Source organism: Caretta caretta, chromosome 2 (assembly GCF_965140235.1).
Source record: "Caretta caretta isolate rCarCar2 chromosome 2, rCarCar1.hap1, whole genome shotgun sequence".
Taxonomy (NCBI): Eukaryota; Metazoa; Chordata; order Testudines; family Cheloniidae; genus Caretta; species Caretta caretta.
The window spans coordinates 250,723,915-250,743,948 of NC_134207.1; the positions used below are offsets into that span (position 1 = coordinate 250,723,915).

The following is a 20,034-nucleotide window of genomic DNA, read 5'->3' on the forward strand; positions in this document are numbered from 1 at the left end:
ACAGAAGGTCCTCTATTCCAGAGGTTCTCAACCTTTTTTCCCTGAGGGCCCCCCCATGCTATAAAAACTCCACAGCCCAGCTGTGACACAATAATTGGGCCAGCATTAGGAGTTAGTAAGCAACTGCCTTGGGTCCCACATCAGGGGGAACTGTGAAACTAAGTTGCTCAGGCTTTGGCTTCAGCCCTGGGTAGTGGGGCTGGGTGCTCTGGGCTGCAGTCCCATGCAGCAGGACTTCGGCTTTCTGCCCTCGGCCCTAGCGAGTCTAACACTGGCCATGCTTGGCGTACACACCCTGAAACCTGCTCATGGCCTGCCAAAGGCCAAGGACCCCTGGTTGAGAACCACTGCTCTATTGAAATTCTTCCACATGGGTTTGCCAGGGCTTGATTTTGCTAACTTGCAGGGCATGATGCAAGGCCTATCTGGTTACCCAGGCCTTGTCTAAGCATCATTTTGAACGCAAACTGTAGCTCAATGACTAAGGAAGGACTGCAGTTTCTGTGTCATGGTATTTGTCCAGTTGACACTGGATAAATACCAAAAAACATTGGGGTTTTCTGGCACTGTCACTAATTCACTTTAATTACAAAAATGTGTCAAGAGGTTTGTTCTAAGGGACACCTCTCCAGTTAACTTATACAGTAGAACCTTGCATTTTTGCTAGTTTACAGATTGCATAATTCAAAGAAAAACCTAGAGGTCTCGCTCCACTTCTTAAAGATTTAGTATGTGGTATTAGTAGAGTCCATTGGGCTGAGACCTCATAAGTACTAAGAACACTTCAGTTTGACAACTGTCAATTACATTTGTGATGCATATCCTTAATTTATTGCATGGTATTTTGTCACTACTTCATATTTGCAGAGGGTTTCCCCAAGGACTGGTGTAAAATAGTGAGGAGAGGTTCTGATGTGTGTAGTGTTTGAACATTCACTCACCAGTAGTGAGCAATATGTTTTTCCTGGTGGAGAACCTTAACTCCTGCTCTTAGCTTACCTGACAGATGAGACAAGACTATCTGCACTTCAAATCCATATGGTCAGTAGGGACACTGAAAAGTTCACTTTCACTGATGTTGCTTGGGAAGCCTACTGGATGGGAGGGTCAACTCAAAACAGAGGCTGGGGAAAGTTGGAGCATAGCTTAGACCATCTGCTACGCTTCTCATGCTACTTACAACCAGAAAGCTGGGGTTGGAGCAAAACAGTGGCCTCCCAATCCCCAATCAGTAGCCCCACCGGTGAAGGGAAAGCAAGAGCATACTCCTTTTCTCTTCCAGCAGCCTAGAGAGGAGGGCTTCAGTTTTCAGACGCTTACTAGCTAAAAGCCAGTACTAAAAGATGCATCACCCCTGAGCAAGTTCCATTGATAGCAGCATTTTGGGAATCCCAGTATCCACTCCCTGCCCAGCAGCTGACAGGTGGCTGAGCTTCTCAGCAGGTATACCCAAGCATAAAAAGAGATCACATATATTCAGGATATAAAGGGGAAATAAAAGAATTAATGTTGTAACATGGCCTACAGCCCTCAGGCCTGTAAGATATTTAGCTTAGCCAAACAAGGCCTCAGGACTAAAGACACACTTGACATAAAGCAACTAACCAGTAAGTGACCTAGATCAAAATTTGTCACAAGATAGCAATGACCCTACATCACAAGATATCATAAGATTGTTCCATTGCTGCTAAACTTTCTGCTGCTATTTAGGAAATATATATTGTAATGAACTGGTGAAAGCTGGTTATAATATTTTTTTGGATTTTGAAGCCATTTCAGTGTGTTAGCCGCAAGTTATGGTGACTCAGTAATGTAAATATTAATAGAATAAGGAAAATTAACAAACGGTCCCATTTTTTATTGGCTATTCCAAAAGGTAGTGGGAGATGGAAGTTCAAATGAGGAAAAGGGGTGGAAACCTTCATAAATATGCATGAACCCCTGTGGGCATCAGCCTAACACATTATAAAAACTGTATGCTAATCTACATGCCTTGGATGACACCCACTGGTGATAACAATGACAATGAAGATGAGTATATTGACCAACACTGTGGGGATCCCCGTAGAAGATGTGAGTGATGCCAGTCACAGGGCTAAACACATTACACTCTATCTGCTGTTGTATTTCAGTGTTTGTGGGATTACCTATCTGTTTAGTAGATTTGCTAATAAAAAGGGACTTGTGATAAACTTCAGTTGTTTGTCCTGTACGCCTCAGGTCTCATTCTAACAACACTGGTATTCTTTCTGATGCTGTAGCTATTCAAGAAACTGAACCCTTATCAACTACTGTGAAAGAAAAGAAGTTAATCAATACACCAATCCATCAATTAGGCTACACAGGATGCTGCTGCTAAGGGTTTTCCCCCACTTTTGAATAAGCTCTTGGCTACAGGGCATTAGGTACTTTTTGTCCAACCTCTGCATCCTTACACATACTGTAGCAGGGAACCATCCTGTAAAGGCAGGGAAAGAAAAGAGAATCAAATAGGTCTATCATTACAATTCACACAGAATTGGATATCTAAGTTATTACATTTTGGGAAACCAAAACAGTAAGGGTAAAGAAAGTTATCATCAGAAAAATATTGACGAATTCTTTTACAACAACTTGCATGGTACCAAGTATCAGATGGGTAGCTGTGTTAGTCTGTATCCACAAAAACAACGAGGAGTCTGGTGCCACCTTAAAGACTAACAGATTTATTTGGGGACGAAAGCTTATGCCCAAATCTGCTAGTCTTTAAAGGTGCCACCGGATTCCTCATTTTTGTTACAACATTTATCTTGTTTATATCACTTACCTCTTTGTAGTAATTTTTCTGCCATTAACTATTTTAGTAGAAGTTGATACCGATTTGAAGCTACCCATCCCACCGCCACCAAATGACGTAGAGGAGAATGAAGTAAGGCCCCCATGTCCCAGTGAACCAAACGAAGTAAAACCTGGGGGGAAGACATGGTAAGTATTTGACTAAAGCACTGTAAATATAATTTCATCAGAAACCATTTAACAACTTTTACTTTAGGAAGGTCTGCTGGACCATCAAATTTTGATCTATTAATTCTAGCTCCCCAATTTCAAATACCAAAGTTACTCAATTTCAGAGCTGCTCGGTAACGGTTACTCCCACTGAGTTCAAGTGGAGTTGCAAAAACTAGGCCTTTAGCATTCAACTAGGCTCCAATAATTGAGAGCACTTGGAATTCATAATCTTGTTTAAAGGCGCACACTATTGCAGTCCCTTTTTTGGAGACTGCAAGAACACTGAACACACCCCCTGGTAAGGCAAGTAACACTGATACAGAAACTGATGTACTGAGAGGTTAAGACTTGTCCAGTGTAATGGTGTCAGTAAAAGACCAAAATGCAGAATAGAGTCAATTTCTTTTTAACAGGGCTTACACTCTCTTTTCATGAGATTTTAGCTATATCAAATAATACTCTACAATACCGCGGCTCTATTTAAACTAGGGGACTCTACAGGTAGATGTAACAGGACTCAGTGTTGTATATGATTTTTTAACTGCATTGTACCAATTTACTGTTCCAGAGAAACTCCCTCTCTAGGAATATTAAATTTGGCTTGAAGTTTGCTTTAGAATATTTACCTGTATCAAATGAAGAAAAGCCACTCCCAAATGCAGGAAATCCACTAAATGCAGAGAAAAATGGCCCACCACCTCTGTTTCTGTTCCCACGTTGACCTCGTCTGTTTCCAAATAAGTCATCAAAAGGATCTTCTACAAACAAAAACCAGGTTTTAATACAGGAGGTTGCAGTGATCAGTTTTATTCAGTAGTTCCTATATTTAATAAGTATGGGGACTTCTAGTAAAGAAGGAAGTTTCTTGCACCTTCCTCTGAAGCATCTGGTACTAGTCACTGTCTGACAGAATCTCTGAGCACAGATTTGATTCAGTATAACAATTCTGTGTTCCTTTGATACCTGTAAGAAACCAATATTACTCTCACACCCCAAACTCTTTTTGGTCTCCAGAACTTTAAGTACTATTATTAAAGTAATGGCATGCTGAGAATAAAGTCCTGCTTCCTTTGTGCTGTGCCAGTTTGCAAATGACAAGTAATCAGGGGGAACATGCAGAAATTCACTTTTCAGCAGAGAAATGTGTTCCACACCAGTTATGCTATATAATCAAACTTTATACAATAGCTATGTATGTTCATATATGCACACAAAAAAAAAAATCCATGTTTTATACCAAATTCATGTCAGTTAACATCTGGGTAATTAAGAACTTGTCTCCTCACATAGCCATTAACTATAAAACACACTTTGCTTTAATTGTGCTATCAAGAAATGAGGACTTTTTTTGGTTCCAAGAGGCAACTGTTTGCTATTCATCAGAATGTCAAACATCTGAAATTACAACAAGAGAAGCCCTTCTCTCCGTAGAACACCTTGTCTGTCAAGCTGTGTTTTGGGGCTTAAACTTAATATTTGTTGATGTGATTAAGTCTGATTCAACCCCTAAATATTCAAGACTTCTTGTATAATTTCATTCAAGGTTTATCCGAGAACCACGCCCACCACGACTCTGCTTATGACAGGCTCAACGTATGTTAGTGTTCCGTTAAGACTGAAATTTAAAGGGTACTGGAAACAGGGAATTAAAATAGTCATAATACAACTTTAAGTGATCTGCAAATGCTTTAGTTTAAGTTAACTAGTTGGACGGTTAGATGCTTAAGAGGAAATTCGGATGATAAGAACTTTATGGGAAGAAAAAAAACACAGCTGAAGGCAGTGCTTAATTTGTAATTAAAGAGGTCCTGGGGCTCAAGCAATTTTTCTTTTTCTTTCATAACTGGTGTAAAAAGCCCAGAGGTGCTGGGGCTATGAACTGCCAAATCTCAAGGTGCTGGGACTCGCACAAATTAACTTCAAAATGTCCTTCAGCCAGTGCTTAAACTCAAAAGCCTATAGCTGGATTTAAAAAAAATAAACTGGCAGGCCACTGGTTCTATTCCCTGGCACAAATATGATTTTTTTTATGGTTATAAAACACTGGTCAGAGACTAATAAGTAAATATGGAATACCTATATGGAAGTTATTACTTCATAGAAAGTTACAGAAGAGGTGTCCAGATAAAAGGGAAATTCCACTAGAATATTACAAATAAGGAAACTGAAGTTTGAGTTTTACATCATACTAGCATAACATCAGCATTTTGCAGGACCATGATTTACACAACACAATGTACCATTAAGGTGGAGATCTTTAATGCTGAACGTATGCTATTTTGGATTTCAGTTACCATTGCAGCAGAACTTTACAAGATTCTATATTACACAGCACAGGACACTGGCAACATTTACAAAATATTTTACAAATATGAGTTATCTACAGAACAGTTTTAGGCAAGTTAGCCTGACCTGTGATGAAATGTTGTTGAAAAATGTAATGTTGCAAAAACAATAGTTTAAAAGTGAAATGTAAGAAATTATTTTCCAACATACGAGGTCTGTAATAGCATTTATATTTTCTTCAACTATAGAATTCTCCAATTCTAAAACCAATCTCAGTGTGATGTTGCAGAGAATGGAAGATATTCTCATGCAGGATAAGAGTTAAGCATATACTTAAGTCCCATTGAAGGCAATATCTAAAGTTAAACACGTCTTTGCTTTCCTGAATCTGGGCCACTGTCATTTTCAGTGAATTGAGAATGATCACTGTACCAATTAGAATTCCAAGTTGATTTTAAATGAAGATCAGAAACCAAGAGCAGGTTCTCTCCCTCCCCCAGTTCCCATTAAAATCCAGTTCCCACCTAGGCTGGAAGCCAGATTACTGAGAGCTAGTGAAATGACTACATTACAAGTTTAAAAAAAAAAAAAAAAAAAAGATGAACCGAAAGGAAATGGCATTTTTAGCCACAGTTTAAACCTCTGCTTGGTTTGCTTACACCTACTTAACATGAATGACAAAATTAACACATTTTGAATAAAGGAAGCCTTTGTTGGAGAGCGCCAATACTCTTACCCCCATCAAATATGATGTTAAGAACTCACAATAATCCCTTATAACTCTCACTGGTCCTCCCACAAAACCAAGGAATACAGACCAGACTATAAATTTGTGAGGTAAAATATAGGAATTGTTTTTCTCCCCCAAAAAGCTTTCAGCTTCTCTTTTCCCGTCAAAAACCCCAAAGATTTGTAACAACCTCAATGTTTAAAAAGAAAGAAATCCTTTGTAGGTTACCTTTAACACTATATGTGCGTTAGCAAATCTGACAAACTCTTGGAAATATTAAATTCTAATAATATTTTTGTGCCAAGTCATCATACTCCTGGAGTAGTAATTTCAAAGACTAGCATATGCGAGTCTCACTCCAGCATATTAGCTAGCAAATAAAGCCACTGCAGTTAACAGTGCTATAGTCCAATTTATTCCTGCTAGTTAGAGAATGACTCACTAGTGAGTTATGAAGGTCATTCACTCATGCATACAAGTGATCTATATTATATTACTGCCCACTATTATGCTTTCTATTTATAGTCCAGTTTATCTTCAGTTACCTGGCATTAAAATAAAAAAAGAAAAAAAACACACTCATGTCAAAGCTATACTATATATTTTTATAATCCACTGCATCACTGGCCACTTACAGGTGACCTGTGTCAGACCCATTATCTCCTTATCCTGGTCACAACAGCAACACAAGCTAGGAGGAGCATGAAGGAGATGGACTATGGAAGTCTCCAGGCTCTTGCCATCACTACTCATGATACAGGGGCTTACCCTACATTTAAATTATATCAGCAGAGCTGTGTCAGTCAGGGTGTGAAAATAAAACCAAAACCACCCCACCATACACTCAGCTGACAGAGCTACACCAATAAACCCCAGTGTAGACAGAGTTATATTGACAGAACAATGCTTCAACAGATGTAGCTAACACTGTCAAGAAAGGTGGTGTTCTGACCCCAAAAGAAGAAACTCCCTCTGCCAGCACAGGTTGCACCTATGCTAGGGGGCTATGCCAACTTAGGCTTCATAAGATAGCTGTAGATTTAGACTCCAGGTGTTTCCCCCCGTCTATGTCCCTGCCTGCTTCCATCGCTGCAACCCTGAAGCTGCCCAGACCTCATTCCCCATCTTTAATGCTTAGTCCTCCACTTTAAACCCTGTAGATTACACCATGCACACTTCACCAGTGCCTTACTCTCACTTAATTTTAAGTGCCACACAAAAGACACATTACAGTCTAACACACAGAACAAGCATATTTGTAAAAAATGGAACTTGACATGCTTATGATCACGTTGCACATAATATTGCCTTTCCCTGCTCAATCTTAATTGTTTTCTTAGAATTGCAAGCTCAGAGACTTGTTTCCTTTGCTTTTGTACAGAACCTATACATGCTTCCATAACATACTGATTGTTGGCTGTAATCAGCATCAAGCTACTGAAATTCAACTATTTTGGAATTCAAAGACAGTTATTTAATGTATGTATACATAAGTTGTGGACAGATGTAATTTTATCTTGGTTTCAGACAGCAGTATAGATCAGGGGAGCACCGAGTTATGTACAAGCCCCTCCCCTCATATGTACAATCTAGGTTTTATAGTTCTCCTAAAAAATAAAAAATTTACTGAGATTATATTAGTCATTGGGAAAGAGTCAACCTGGCTTTTGTAAGGGGAAATTATGCTTCACCAATCTATTAGAATTCACTAAGGGAGTCAAGAAGCACGTGGACAGTGTGGTCTGGTTGATATAATGTACGTGGAATTTCAGAAAGCCTTTGGTGCGGGACTTTGTCAAAAGCGCTGAAGCAAAGTGAACAGTCATGGGATAAGAGGGAAGGATCTCTCATGGAACTGATTAAAAGATATTCCTACTTTTGTTTCCTAAATTATCAATTTTCACAATGGAAAGGGGTAAACAGTTAGGTTCCCCAAGGACCTATACTGTTCAACCTATTCATAAATGATCTGGAAAAGGGGTTGAACAGTAAGGTGGCAAAATTTGCCCATGATACAGTGACTGGAGTGTTACTAGACAATCTCACTCAACAGGGCGACTAGGCAACAAAATGGCAGATGAAATTCAATGTGGATAAATGGAAAGTAATGTATACTGGGAAAAAGTCCCAGCTATACATACAAAATGGCAGGGTCTAAGTTAGCTGTTGCTGCTCGAGAAAGAAATCTGACTCATTGTGGATAGTTTGGGGCAGGGGGAGGTGGGAATCTACTCAATGTGCAGAGGCACTCAAAAAACCTAACAATGTTAGGAACCATTAGGAAAGGGATAGATATTTTTTCTTACTATCATAATGCCACTATATAAAACCATGGTACACCCAGATCTTGAATACTATATGCAGTTCCAGTCACCTCATCAAAAAAAATTGGAACTGGAAAAAATACAGAGAAGGACAACAAAGATTAGGAATATACAACAGCTCCCAAACAAGAAATTAAAAAACAGGAACATTTCAGCTTAGAAGAGAGGCCTGGGAGAGGTCTATAAAATCATGAATGGTGTTGAGAAAAACAAAAAGTGTTATTTATCCCTTCATATAACACAAGAACTAGGGGTCACCCAATGAAATTAAAACAAACCAAAGTACCTCACACAATGCGGTCAACCCACAGACCTCCTTGCCCATAGGATGTGAAAACCAAAAGCACAAGTGGGTTCAGAAAATAAATTAGATATCTTTGTGGACGATAGGCTCATCAATGGCAATTAGCCAAGATAGTCAAGGACACAATCACCATGGTCTTGGGTGTCCCTAAACCTCTGACTGCTGGAAGCTGGGACCAGATGACAGGAGTGGATCACTTAATCAACTGCCCTGTTTTGGCCATTCCCTCTGAAGCACCTTGTACTGGCCACTGTTAAAACACAGGCTATTGGGCTACACCAGGGGTCCTCAAACTGTGGGTCAGGACCCCAAAGTGGGTTGTGACCCCATTTTAATGAGGTCACCAGGGCTGGTGTTAGACTTGCTGCGGCCCAGGCCTGAGACCGAAGCCTGAGGGCTTCTGCCCTGGGCAGTTGGGCTACGGTTACTTGCCTCCTGCTGAGGGCAGAAGTGCTTGGGCTTCAGCTTTGAACCCCCCCACCCAGGGTGGTGGGGCCATGGGCAGGCTCGGGCTCCAATCCCCACTCCCGGGGATGTGTAGTAATTTCTGTTGCCAGAAGAGGGTCACAATTTGTTCTCTCAATTATTTGTTCTTGTTCAGAACTTTCTGAGTAGTAAGCATAGGTGCTCAAATACTTACCCGGGGGGGGGCGGGGGGGGGGACCTAGCCTAACCAGAAGAGGGCAAAATTTTTCAGCCAAAACACTACTCTAAATATGCAGATCCCAGTTGACCAAGTCATTTTATGCATGTGTGTTGATTCTGGTCAACTACTTTAAAAAAAAGGGGGGGGGGGGGCGGGGGGGCAAATATTTTTCTTTTTGGGCTAGTACCTAGGAACCTACCAACATCTAGGCAGAATGGTGGTACCTCCCTCCCCCACTTTTCACTCAGTAACCCAGTAGTTAGAGCACTCACCTAAGATAAGAGACATAGGCCTGAGTCCCTTCTCCAGAGCAGGTACTTGAATCTGGAAATGTGGGAGGCCCAGTTTCAAATCCCTACTCTGGAGAAGGGACTTGAGCTCAGGTCTCCCACCCTCAGATAAGTGCCCTAAACCACTGGTTTACTGAATAAAAAGTGGGGGAGCAACACCACCATCCCACCTAAATTTTGGAGTTAGGCTCTTGAGTCCCCTTGTGAATATAAACCTTTGATTCCAAACCAAAATGAAGCATTTTGAATGGAACAAAAACATTGTTTCACCAAACTGAACTATGGAAATTTTGATTCATTGAAATTTCTGGGGTGGGGGGGGGGGGTGTTGTTTGAACTGCCATTGACAGGGGGAGAGGGGGAAATCAGTTATTCACTGCTGTAACGCTGAATCTAATTATAGCTTACTACAGTGCCTCACATGAGGAGCCCTGCCAAGTTGCAAAATTAGATTTAAATCTATAAACGTCATCTTCCGTTGTTGAAATTAACAGACAATAGCTCATCATTGTGTGCAGTGTTGTTACCCTGTTGGTATATTAGAGAGACAAGGTGGCTGAGGTAATCTTTTATTGGACCAACTTCTGTTGGTGAAAGACAAGCTACAGAGCTCTTCTTCAGGTCTCACATATTGCTTCACCCACCTTGTGTCTATAATAGATCACAAAAGTATTTTACAGTAGTAAAAAAAATACTGTAAAAGTTTAAGTTAAAAGGAAAAAACCTTGATAATATTGTAGTTCTTTCAAAACGCATTGTAGCTTGGAAGTTTGACGTTAAAACCACACACACACACCTTGGCATGGTGTATGTGTCACAAGAAAAAAAAATTCTGTAAGCAGACGGTGCCTTAAGTCACTCATAAGAGCCAAGAAAAATACATATTGTACATAGGTGTTAAAGTGGCCTCAGTTGGTGAAGCAGGGAAGACCTACAGATATAGTTCTGTAGACCATCCCATCCCTAGTGTTGCACATGCTTGGAAATGGTTCCTCAGTGTTCTCTCATGCACCACCACATCTAGTTTTGCTTCTATCAAATGTATTTTTTACATTCTTCTGCTGTGTTCAGCTGTCACTATAGGTCTTCCATCAATTAAAACCTCATCCTTTTCCATTCCTGTAATTTTAAGTTGAACACTACATAGGTGTATGAAAGATTAAGCTAGGTTGACAGAAGAGGCCAACTTATTTTACAGACTTTATGCAGAGTCTACCAAAACATACTTCCGGGTACAAGATAGTCTTTGAATACCTTGTGATTGTATACTACCTACCCCAACCGGAGAAACACAGCTGTTTCACACTTATCTGCAAATGGCTGTTTTCCTACCTGAAAAGTATTCAAAACTACTTGTGATTTTTCTGAACCTCAAATCTTCACCTTCTTATATGCAGAACCCAATTGCTGGTTGTAAGTTTAGCCACAAGTATTCAGATTTTTACGAACACTGAGTTAATCTTTTGTGGGTCTTGTTGTGATTGAGAGCTGAAGAACAAACTGAATCCAGAGTGTTGATAGTGAAAATATTTGTTACACTTCTTCCCACAATCCATCTTAGTAAAGAAACAACGTAAAGAGGAATCAAAACACTCTTTTAAAAATAAAGTTTATTGTTTTAACTAAGAGCTCTTCAGCAGGGCTCCTCCCATTCTCCAGAGGCTTCCCCCTCTGATCTTCTACTAGGCTCCTCCCCTCCACTCTTCTAATCCTACACTGACATCCCTCCTCCAATATTTCATCAAATTCTTCCTCTGCCTATCCGACACCAAGTTCTTCCTCCAGCCCCTCCGCCGATCTGCCACTGGATTCTTCTTCCAGCCCCTCTGCTGATTCCTCTGCCATTCCTCCACTATATTCTTCCTCCACAAACCCTTCCTTTGATCCTCCATTAGACTCCTCAGGCAGCCAACTGATGACCACTGAGTAGGAATCTAAAGAAACATGCCCACTGCAATTAGTAAGTTAGTTCACCATTCTTAGCTACTTTGTCACTTACCAGTATATTATGTCAATGAAGTTGCATGTCACCTTAAAAATTTAAGTCACTGTACATATAAACTTCTTCCTCCTTTATAAAGTGGCCCCATTATCTGGCCACTTAAATAGGAAAGCGGCAATAATAAATGACTTCTATATGCTAACAAAATGGTTTAATATTTGTATTGAACAGTTATTCAAATTATGGATGCTTTGTTTTATAAGCTGATCACTAAAATGAAGATCCCATGTGTTTAAGCATTTTTACTTTGTTATTTTTCTATATATTATACTGAAATGAAATAGTCTGAGTGCAGGGATGCTGCAGTTAGTCATATGATTCCTTGAACTCAGTTTATGTTTAACTACTTAATTTCATACTCACAACAGTTGAGAAATAAATAACCACACCACTCATCAGTACCCAACTTGGAAGTAACTCCCTTTGCTCCTGGATCATTTTTAAGTGTTGCCAGTACTAAAGCTGTCATCCTCAGCTTCACTCCTTCACTAGAAGCAGAACACACTTCCTACCCAGAAGTGGAGGAAGGGGAATCTAAAGAGCAATTAAAAAAACTGGGGAGGCAGGGAGGAGGCTAGCTTCTGAATAGGAAACTAAAATCTTCTGACTCCTTTCCCTTTCCTCTTCATTTCTCCCCCACCTAAGCCTTTTTTTCTTCCTGCAGGTCAATGGGGCTCATCTCCAAAAGAACTGAAATTTGTTTTTTTCCATCATCAACACGGAGAGAATCCAAGCCTCTCTTCTGCCTTAAAAAGTAAGGTAAAAGAAATACAATTAAATACATTAAAGAAGAGGGAAATTTTATTTTTTTTTTTTTAAAGCATTAGAAAACAAGCTTCCCCCTTTCCCAGGATTTCTTCATATTTGCATGTTTTGGTAGACTCGGCACAATCTCTGGGAAATAAACTGGCCTCCTCTGTCAATCTAGCTTGATCTTTCATATTCTTACATAATGTTGGCATATATGTAAATAGAAAGGCATGGGGAGAGGAAGGAAAAATGGGTTCTGATTAAGATTGTGAAAAGATGTTGGTGCATACGTGTTAGTTTATGGGAAGCTTCACTGCTCTCGAAACAAATTCATGGTACAAATCTCTCCCGCTGCACACTCAACCTGAACTGTACATGTGTATAGTGAACATGTAGTAGACAAGCTTCCTCTGACCCACTAATGAATTTTTTCCAAAGATTCCTAGGATAGGACAATGATTTGTGCTCCTTTCCCATTCAGGAGTTAATCATAAAAGTCACCTACTGTTTGCAGTAGTGTTGCATTAATTCCTCTTCAGCTCTATGGAATAACCAGGAGGTCTCATTTCACATGTCTTGTCTGTAAACAGGCAGAGAATTCTTCTTGCAATCCTCAAGATGTTACTCCTTCTGGTTCCTTTAGGCAGTTCCAGGAGTGAAAGGCTGAACACAGCATGTGTTCCTTTTGTGGATCAAAAGGGGAAACCAGCTGCACTTGCAGAGATTGAATAAGATCCATAGCAGTTTTGCTGAGATCTTTTGTATGGCTGAGGGTGCCTTGACAAGCACACAGTTCATTGACATGATGCTGGCAAGCATAAAGTATTTTTTAAACGGCTTTGTTTGCAACTAATTATTTATTTTCTTTAACTCCATGGTAGCCAGAGGCTTCGGAAGCTATTGCTTATGCTTTTTCTTTTGGTGGTGGTGGTGTCATTTTTTCTGACTGTCATGCAGCACCAGACTTGGGAAGAAAGTGTTTTTAAGCCATACAGACAGCAACCCACATTTACTAAAGCAGAACTGTTGTGTGTGATTTATTAGTTTCTTCTTTTAGAAAGATGATAGCAAACCTGATATACTATTTTTAAACAAATCAGACCTTGACAGAGCAAAAACTGACCACAAAACCCTACGTGCAACAGCAAAACACAAGGAGGGAGACAGGTGAAAAAAAGACTTTTTAAAACATCCAAGAGATCAGTTATAGTTTTCACTCCGGTGAAAGTCAAATTACACACATCTGTTATGTAGAGATGAATTTTAGCCACTACTCTGATGCACCACTACCCCCCAAAAGCTGCTGACTTACCAAAGAAGTCAAATGAGAAGGGGTCCCTTCCACCAAAAAACTCACTAAAGACATCTTCTGGGTTACGGAATGTAAATCCATATTCAAATGGGCTGTCAAAATGACTTCCACCTGCAGAAAAAGAAGTCACATTTCACAACTCTTCACACTACAGAAGCACAAAATATTTGAGTTGTATGTATAAGCTGTATGTGTTTCTATATTTTCTAACACACAGAATTCTAGTTTTTCACAATAGTTCATTTCTGGCTCATTGGATAGATTCTCAATATATTCTTCAAACCACATTTAATACTGTTGAGCGAGACTTTCATGTTAAAATTCTCACATTCTGTTAAAAAGATCTACTGTATCTAGAATTACTGTAATCAGTTTTTCTACAGCAAAGGATGTTTCCATCTTTTACTAATTGGACAGTCAAAGAGGTCATCTGTAGTTTATTAAACAAAGTTTCAATTTCTCCCCTTCTTCCCCTCCCGTCACTTTCCAGATATCCCTAAAGTTACTTTTATCATTTATGTTCTTCTGCAGGTTTCTAGACATCAATATTTATTTCTCATTATACTTAAAGGAACACATCTGACTAAAAATGAAAAGTCTTATTGTCGGAGTTTAGAAAAAAAATCAAAGCTCTCTGTTGGTGTTGAAGTCTGGTGCATCTTTACTTCTGAATCAGTATAATCTTGTGATGGCTTATTTGATAGTCTCACCTGCCAGCTTTTGATTTAGGTCAGTGGTTTTCAACCTTCGTTCTTGTGCAGACCCTTCAAAAAAAATTTTTGAATGGAGGTGCAGAGCCCTTTGGAAACCTTAGTCTGCAGACCCCCAGGGGCCTGGCGAACAGGTTGAAAAATCACTGATTTATATTACACAAAGAATCTGACTTACACTTGGCAAATACAAGCTAAAATTAGACACTTCAGTTGTTAAGACTATACTTATGATTGTAGACTCTCCCAGCAGAATTTGGGAAGAGTTCCTCCTCTGATTTATTATTTGACTACCTGATAGTCTTTCAAAAAGACGACTTAATTTTTTTTTTTTTTAAAACAAACATGACCAAGTAAAAATGAAACTTTCAGTTTCTGCTTTGCAGGTTAATGTCACATTTGTTTAAAAAGCAACTGATAACGAAGACATTTTAGAAAAATTGTAGTCTCTTCTTTTGGTCTTATGTTTTTATAAAAACTTTTCAAAATTTAAATGTTGGGCCAAGTTAGAGTCTAACTTGCTTTTCCTCACTTACTTTGACTATACAGACTAATTCCTGTTACATGTTTAAAATATTGTTTTGGACTAGATAGGCAAATTCACTGGCTGGAACTAGTCCTATCAGGGTCATGTCAAGTTGCTACTCTATGGTTATGTGCTAACACAACATCCCCAGTGGTTCCGTTTCTACATAATTTAATTGCATTTAAGAATATTTTAGCTCTTATGGCTACAAAAGCTTTTCAGAGCACGAACCAATCTGTAACTAAAATGAGTCTGCAGAGTGGAACAGTTAAAATCATTCAGATGATATGGAAGAAAAACACATGCCAAGTTTACATACCTCCACCTCCTTCATTTAAGCCTTCTTTTCCATATTTGTCATAGATGTCACGTTTTTTAGCTACAAAAAAAGTTAATTACATCAGTTAAGCTGCATTTGGAAGCAGGAGAAATGCAGTATGCATCACTAATGTACTCAGTTGAATTTTATCACAGAAAGTTTTTTTAAGCCATGTTTGTTACAGAAAATGCAGATTACAAATATTTTGCTAATCATCATCAAAGCACCACGGGTGAAGAAAAAACTGTTCTTAAGTGTCAATAATTTAGTTCTAGTAGCTACTAATAAGGTGTCATGTTCACCATCCTGTTTCACAATTTCCACTGAGAGATGCTTTAATATGCTGAAAGGTAGCTCTTTTTTGGAAGGAAGCCTATGGTCTTCATGTTTGTATATTCAGCAAAATAACTGAAGGCATTGTGACAAAACTGGTAAGAGACTTCCCACAATCTGATATCACAGTGGCGAAGGCATTTTTCAAAGACTGCTAGGTATGGATGCAGGATGGAAAAGAGCATAAGTCAAGGAGAGGCCATTTAACACACACACAAAAAGCTGATGAATTATTTGCTTGCCATATTCCGGAGTCCATAGATATGCAACTTCATTGTTAGTAGTCTTTTCCCAGGGCAACTTTTTTTTTTTTTTTTTTGAGTGTGGGGGAGGAGAGAAGTAAATCAAGTCTGCATTATAAGAATTCAGGCTGCTGTCTCAGTAATAAAAGTTCAGAGTGAAGAGTTCTGCCAGGTAGAACATCGGGCTTTTTGCTCCAGCAGCTCAGACACTATTCTGGAAGTGAAAGCAAGAGACTTGCCGGAGCATTTGACAAAACTAGACACAGTCTGATCCAACACCTATTGTAGTCTTGTCATTGGACTTTAATGGGAGTCTGATCAGGAACTTCAGGACTGTGTTTTTTCCCTGAAGACAATCACTTTTAACACTTAACATATTGGGACACTATAAAGAATTTAGTAAGACACCATATCTAAAAGGGATTGCGCCTAGTCTATAGGCACCAGCCACCATTCACAATCCAAGTCCAAGACAAAATTCTCTTGGATATTGAAAGCTCTATGAATTCCTTCTGGCTTCAGGTGCTTCACAAGTTTGTACATTACCTGCAACACTACCTTTCAATAGAGTGATTTCCTGAAGAAAAAAAACTGAGAGTCTTTTAAATAGCTTGTTAAAAGAGGGAAAGACGACCAATGAAACAAGAAGCTGGGCAACCTAGAAAAAAGCAGCAGGCAAGAGACAGGAAGTCCTGCATGTGGGCTGGCAGAACAGAAGGTTTATTTTGAGAACTTCATGTTCTTGAAACTACAGGCACAGTGTCTACTACTCAAATATTCTTTGCATAGATAATCCTTAACAGAACTACTCTTGCCAAAACCCATCTCTGTTCAAAATTGTAATGACAAAATGAATAAAATTATAGGAGAATTGATTGCATCTCATAGAAGCACAGAATCTCAAGGTTGGAAGGGACCTCAGGAGGTCATCTAGTTCAGGGGTCTCAAACATGTGGCCCGCGGAGCTTTTTGCTGCGGCCCGCTAAGCTCCCCTCACCTGCCGCCCCCCCAGCGGGCCTCATCCCCGTTCCTCTACCTACCTCCAGGCACTTTCCGGTGCCAAACAGCTGTTTGGCCGCACTTAGGGGTTTTCAGGGGGGAGGAGCAGGGAGCCACATGCTCAGGGGAGGAGGCGGAGAAAAGGTGGGGATTTGGGGCAGGGGTTGGAATAGGGGCAGAGTTGGGGTGGGGACTTTGGGGAAGGGTTGGGAAGAGGCGGGGCAGAGCAGTGTCAGTGATGCAGCCCTCAGGCCAATGTATTAGTCTTCATGAGGCCCTCCTGGTAATTTGAGTTTGAGATCCCTGATCTAGTCCAACCCCCTGCTCAAAAGCAGAGCCAATCTCCAACTAAATCAAAAATCTCCAACCGTTCTCCTGGGTTAAATTAGCCACGTTGAATCAAAGCTACAGTACCTGATGTGTGGATCTCAACAGTATGATTTGCGCAGACTGGTTATGAAAAATAACCAAGTTTTATATGCTACATTACACTGAAATAACCATCTTAGTGCAACATGGGAATAGTTGTGCCAAATCAGACCAGATGTCCATCTAGTCCATTATCCTGTCCCTAACAACGATCAGAGACAAATGTTTCACAGGAAGGTGCAAAAAACCTAGAGGATGACATTTACGGAATAAGTTGCCCACAGAGAAAGTTTCTGCCTAGCCCTTATAAATTAGACACCAGAAATCAAAACAGGAGGCAGGGTGAACAAGTCTGTAGCCTACCAAACCAGGCCCTATTTTGAGAGGCAGAGTAGACAAAGGATGGTGCTGCTCTAGCAGAACTTTTCCCATAGTCACTTGCAACAAGTGACATTCACAAGGACATTTCTGGGGAGGAGGTGGTGTTACTTCTCTATTAACCTGAACAATGGAGAGAAGGATAGGTCCATCAATGGCTAGTAGCCAGGATGGGCAAGGATGGTGTCCCTAGCCTCTGTTTCCCAGAAGCTGGGAATGGGCGACAGGGGATGGATCACTTGATGATTACCTGTTCTGTTCATTCCCTCTGAAGCACCTGGCACAGGCCACTGGGCTAGATGGACCTATGATCTGACCCAGTATGGCCATTCTTATGTAAAGCAGACAAGCATATGAAAAAAAATGGGAGACGTTTCTATATTGTAGGTCTTATACAAATAGTTAAGTTAAGGCTACCAGCAGGAATGAACTTCCTATGACCAACCCATGTGCAATGAATCTGTCTGGCAGGATTAATGCATATGGAAAACGTCAGGGCAAGGGAGCTGCTGGAAGCGAACCGCAGCCACTGGGAGCCGCGATCGCCCGAACCCGCAGACGCGGCAGGTAAACAAACCGGCCCGGCCTGCCAGGGGCTTTCCGCGCACAAGCGGAGGAACAAGTTTGGAAACCACTGGAATAGGTGAAGGGGGAAATGCCCAATTGTACCAGTTTACTTTTTTGGGAAGCAGAGAAGGGAGAAGAGTGAAAAAATGTCAAAGGATGAACTAGATTAGTAGGGGAAATGTTCGATGCTTTTAAATACATACACACAAAAAGATAGCTGATAAAGATCTTCCATGGTATAACATCCAGATATACATGCTATTTCTGATCTTTATTAGTATTTTTTAAAACACTTTTAAAAAAAAAAAAAAGGTTAACGGCTCCAGTCAGTTATCTGAGGATAACTGGTTTTTAAGGTCAGGCTTGACAAAGCCCTGGCTGGGATGATTTAATTGGGTATGGGTCCTGCTTTTGAGCAGGGGGTTGGACTAGATGACCTCCTGAGGTCCCTTCCAACCCTGATATTCTATGATTCTATGATATAGAATATAAAAGATGCACAAACCCTTTGGTTTATGGTTCAGATTAGCTGCTGACAATGCTCTGACAAAAAAAAGAGATGCTTCCTTCCAAGTCAAGAATTTACGTTGAAGGGAACGAAAGTGACCTCTTGCTTATAGTAGCTCATACTATACAATTTTGATTCGGACCAATTCTAAGTAAATGATTCCTACAAGAGGTTAATCAGTACAATATTAAAACTGATTAGAATTTAAGGCTCCCAACCCCCATACTAAGTAGTTTCCGACAATTCTAAATACTCTAAGTCTTGTCAGCACTCTTATTACGGACCCCAAAACAAAGCAAGACAACTGTGGAATTTCAGCAACTGCTACACTAAATTTATAAAGTTAACTTTATAAAGACAAGTTAGACATAAATACACCACCCACACATTCTTTCAAGTTTCTTATTGTGACAAACCACTTGCCAGTGAGCCACTTCTTGGATTCTTCCATGTACATTACCCACCATGCTAGGTGGGAAGGCTGCATAATCTGTTTAGGAGATTGCCTCATGATGTATCACCTCTCCCACAAAATTTTGAAAGCTACAAAATCATTAAAAAGGATACCGCCCTTCTGACAGTGTATTAGAAATTAAATGATGTTATATTTAGAGAGAGTTACCCTATTGCTCGTTTTGACTACTGCAAGGAGAGGAAGGGAGGCTTTTGGTATTCAGCTCTCTCTATATATATATATCTATGAGACAGAGACACCACTACCATGATCAGTTGCTGCATACAGCTGGCTAGTTGGTAAAGAAAAATATTTGGACTAGTTATCCCAATTAATAGATCATGAATTAGAAAAAATGTAGAACCAAGTGGTGAGAAGAAACTTCTAGGGGTTTAGAAGGAAGTATGACCACCATGGCTAATTGATTCCAAGGATATATTTCTCTAAATTCCATGCTTTCAAATCTTTATGAACTCCTGTAGAGAATTCATTCTTAAATCACAGGTCTCTGTAGACTCAGGATTTAACATGTAGGCTTAAACTGTTATATCAACTCAAAGTATTTCTTATGTCACGGAATTTCTCCTCACCTCCCCCCCATCCCAGCACCACACTGTACAACTACTTCCACTTCTTTCAAAGAGCACCACAAAAAAGGGCCATTTGTGGACCAATTTAAGAAAACCCCTTTAAAGCACGATGCTTCAACATTTCCACTACAGCTCCATAACCAAAGATTACCTGCTGCCAAGATCCCTTTTAAGACACTTACCATCTGACAAAACCTCATATGCTTCAGCTACTTGTTTGAATCGCCTCTCAGCTTCTTCTTTGTTGTCTGGATTTTTATCGGGGTGCCACTTTAAAGCTAGTTTGCGGTACCTAAAATGAAAAGGGAAGATAAATCATGCTCTATTTCAGTAAACTGCACTCATAAGCACCAGACAGATATACACAAGAAATACAGGTGTCAAAATAGAAATTATGAATTAGGACA

At 39.9% G+C, this 20,034-nt stretch overlaps 1 protein-coding gene across 3 annotated transcripts in view; it reads right to left on the bottom strand.

Annotated features, from left to right (window-relative positions):
• The window catches only part of DNAJB6 (DnaJ heat shock protein family (Hsp40) member B6), a 101,848-nt gene that overhangs the window by 56,532 nt on the left and 25,282 nt on the right, over positions 1-20,034 (bottom strand). For all 3 annotated transcript variants that reach the window (XM_048837625.2, XM_048837628.2, XM_048837627.2), the window contains exons 3-7: positions 19,810-19,919; positions 15,188-15,247; positions 13,633-13,743; positions 3,615-3,746; positions 2,807-2,948 (exon numbers count right to left, since the gene is read on the bottom strand). In XM_048837625.2, coding sequence (XP_048693582.1) covers positions 2,807-2,948; positions 3,615-3,746; positions 13,633-13,743; positions 15,188-15,247; positions 19,810-19,919 — 555 coding nt within the window. The remainder of the gene's footprint in view (positions 1-2,806; positions 2,949-3,614; positions 3,747-13,632; positions 13,744-15,187; positions 15,248-19,809; positions 19,920-20,034) is intronic.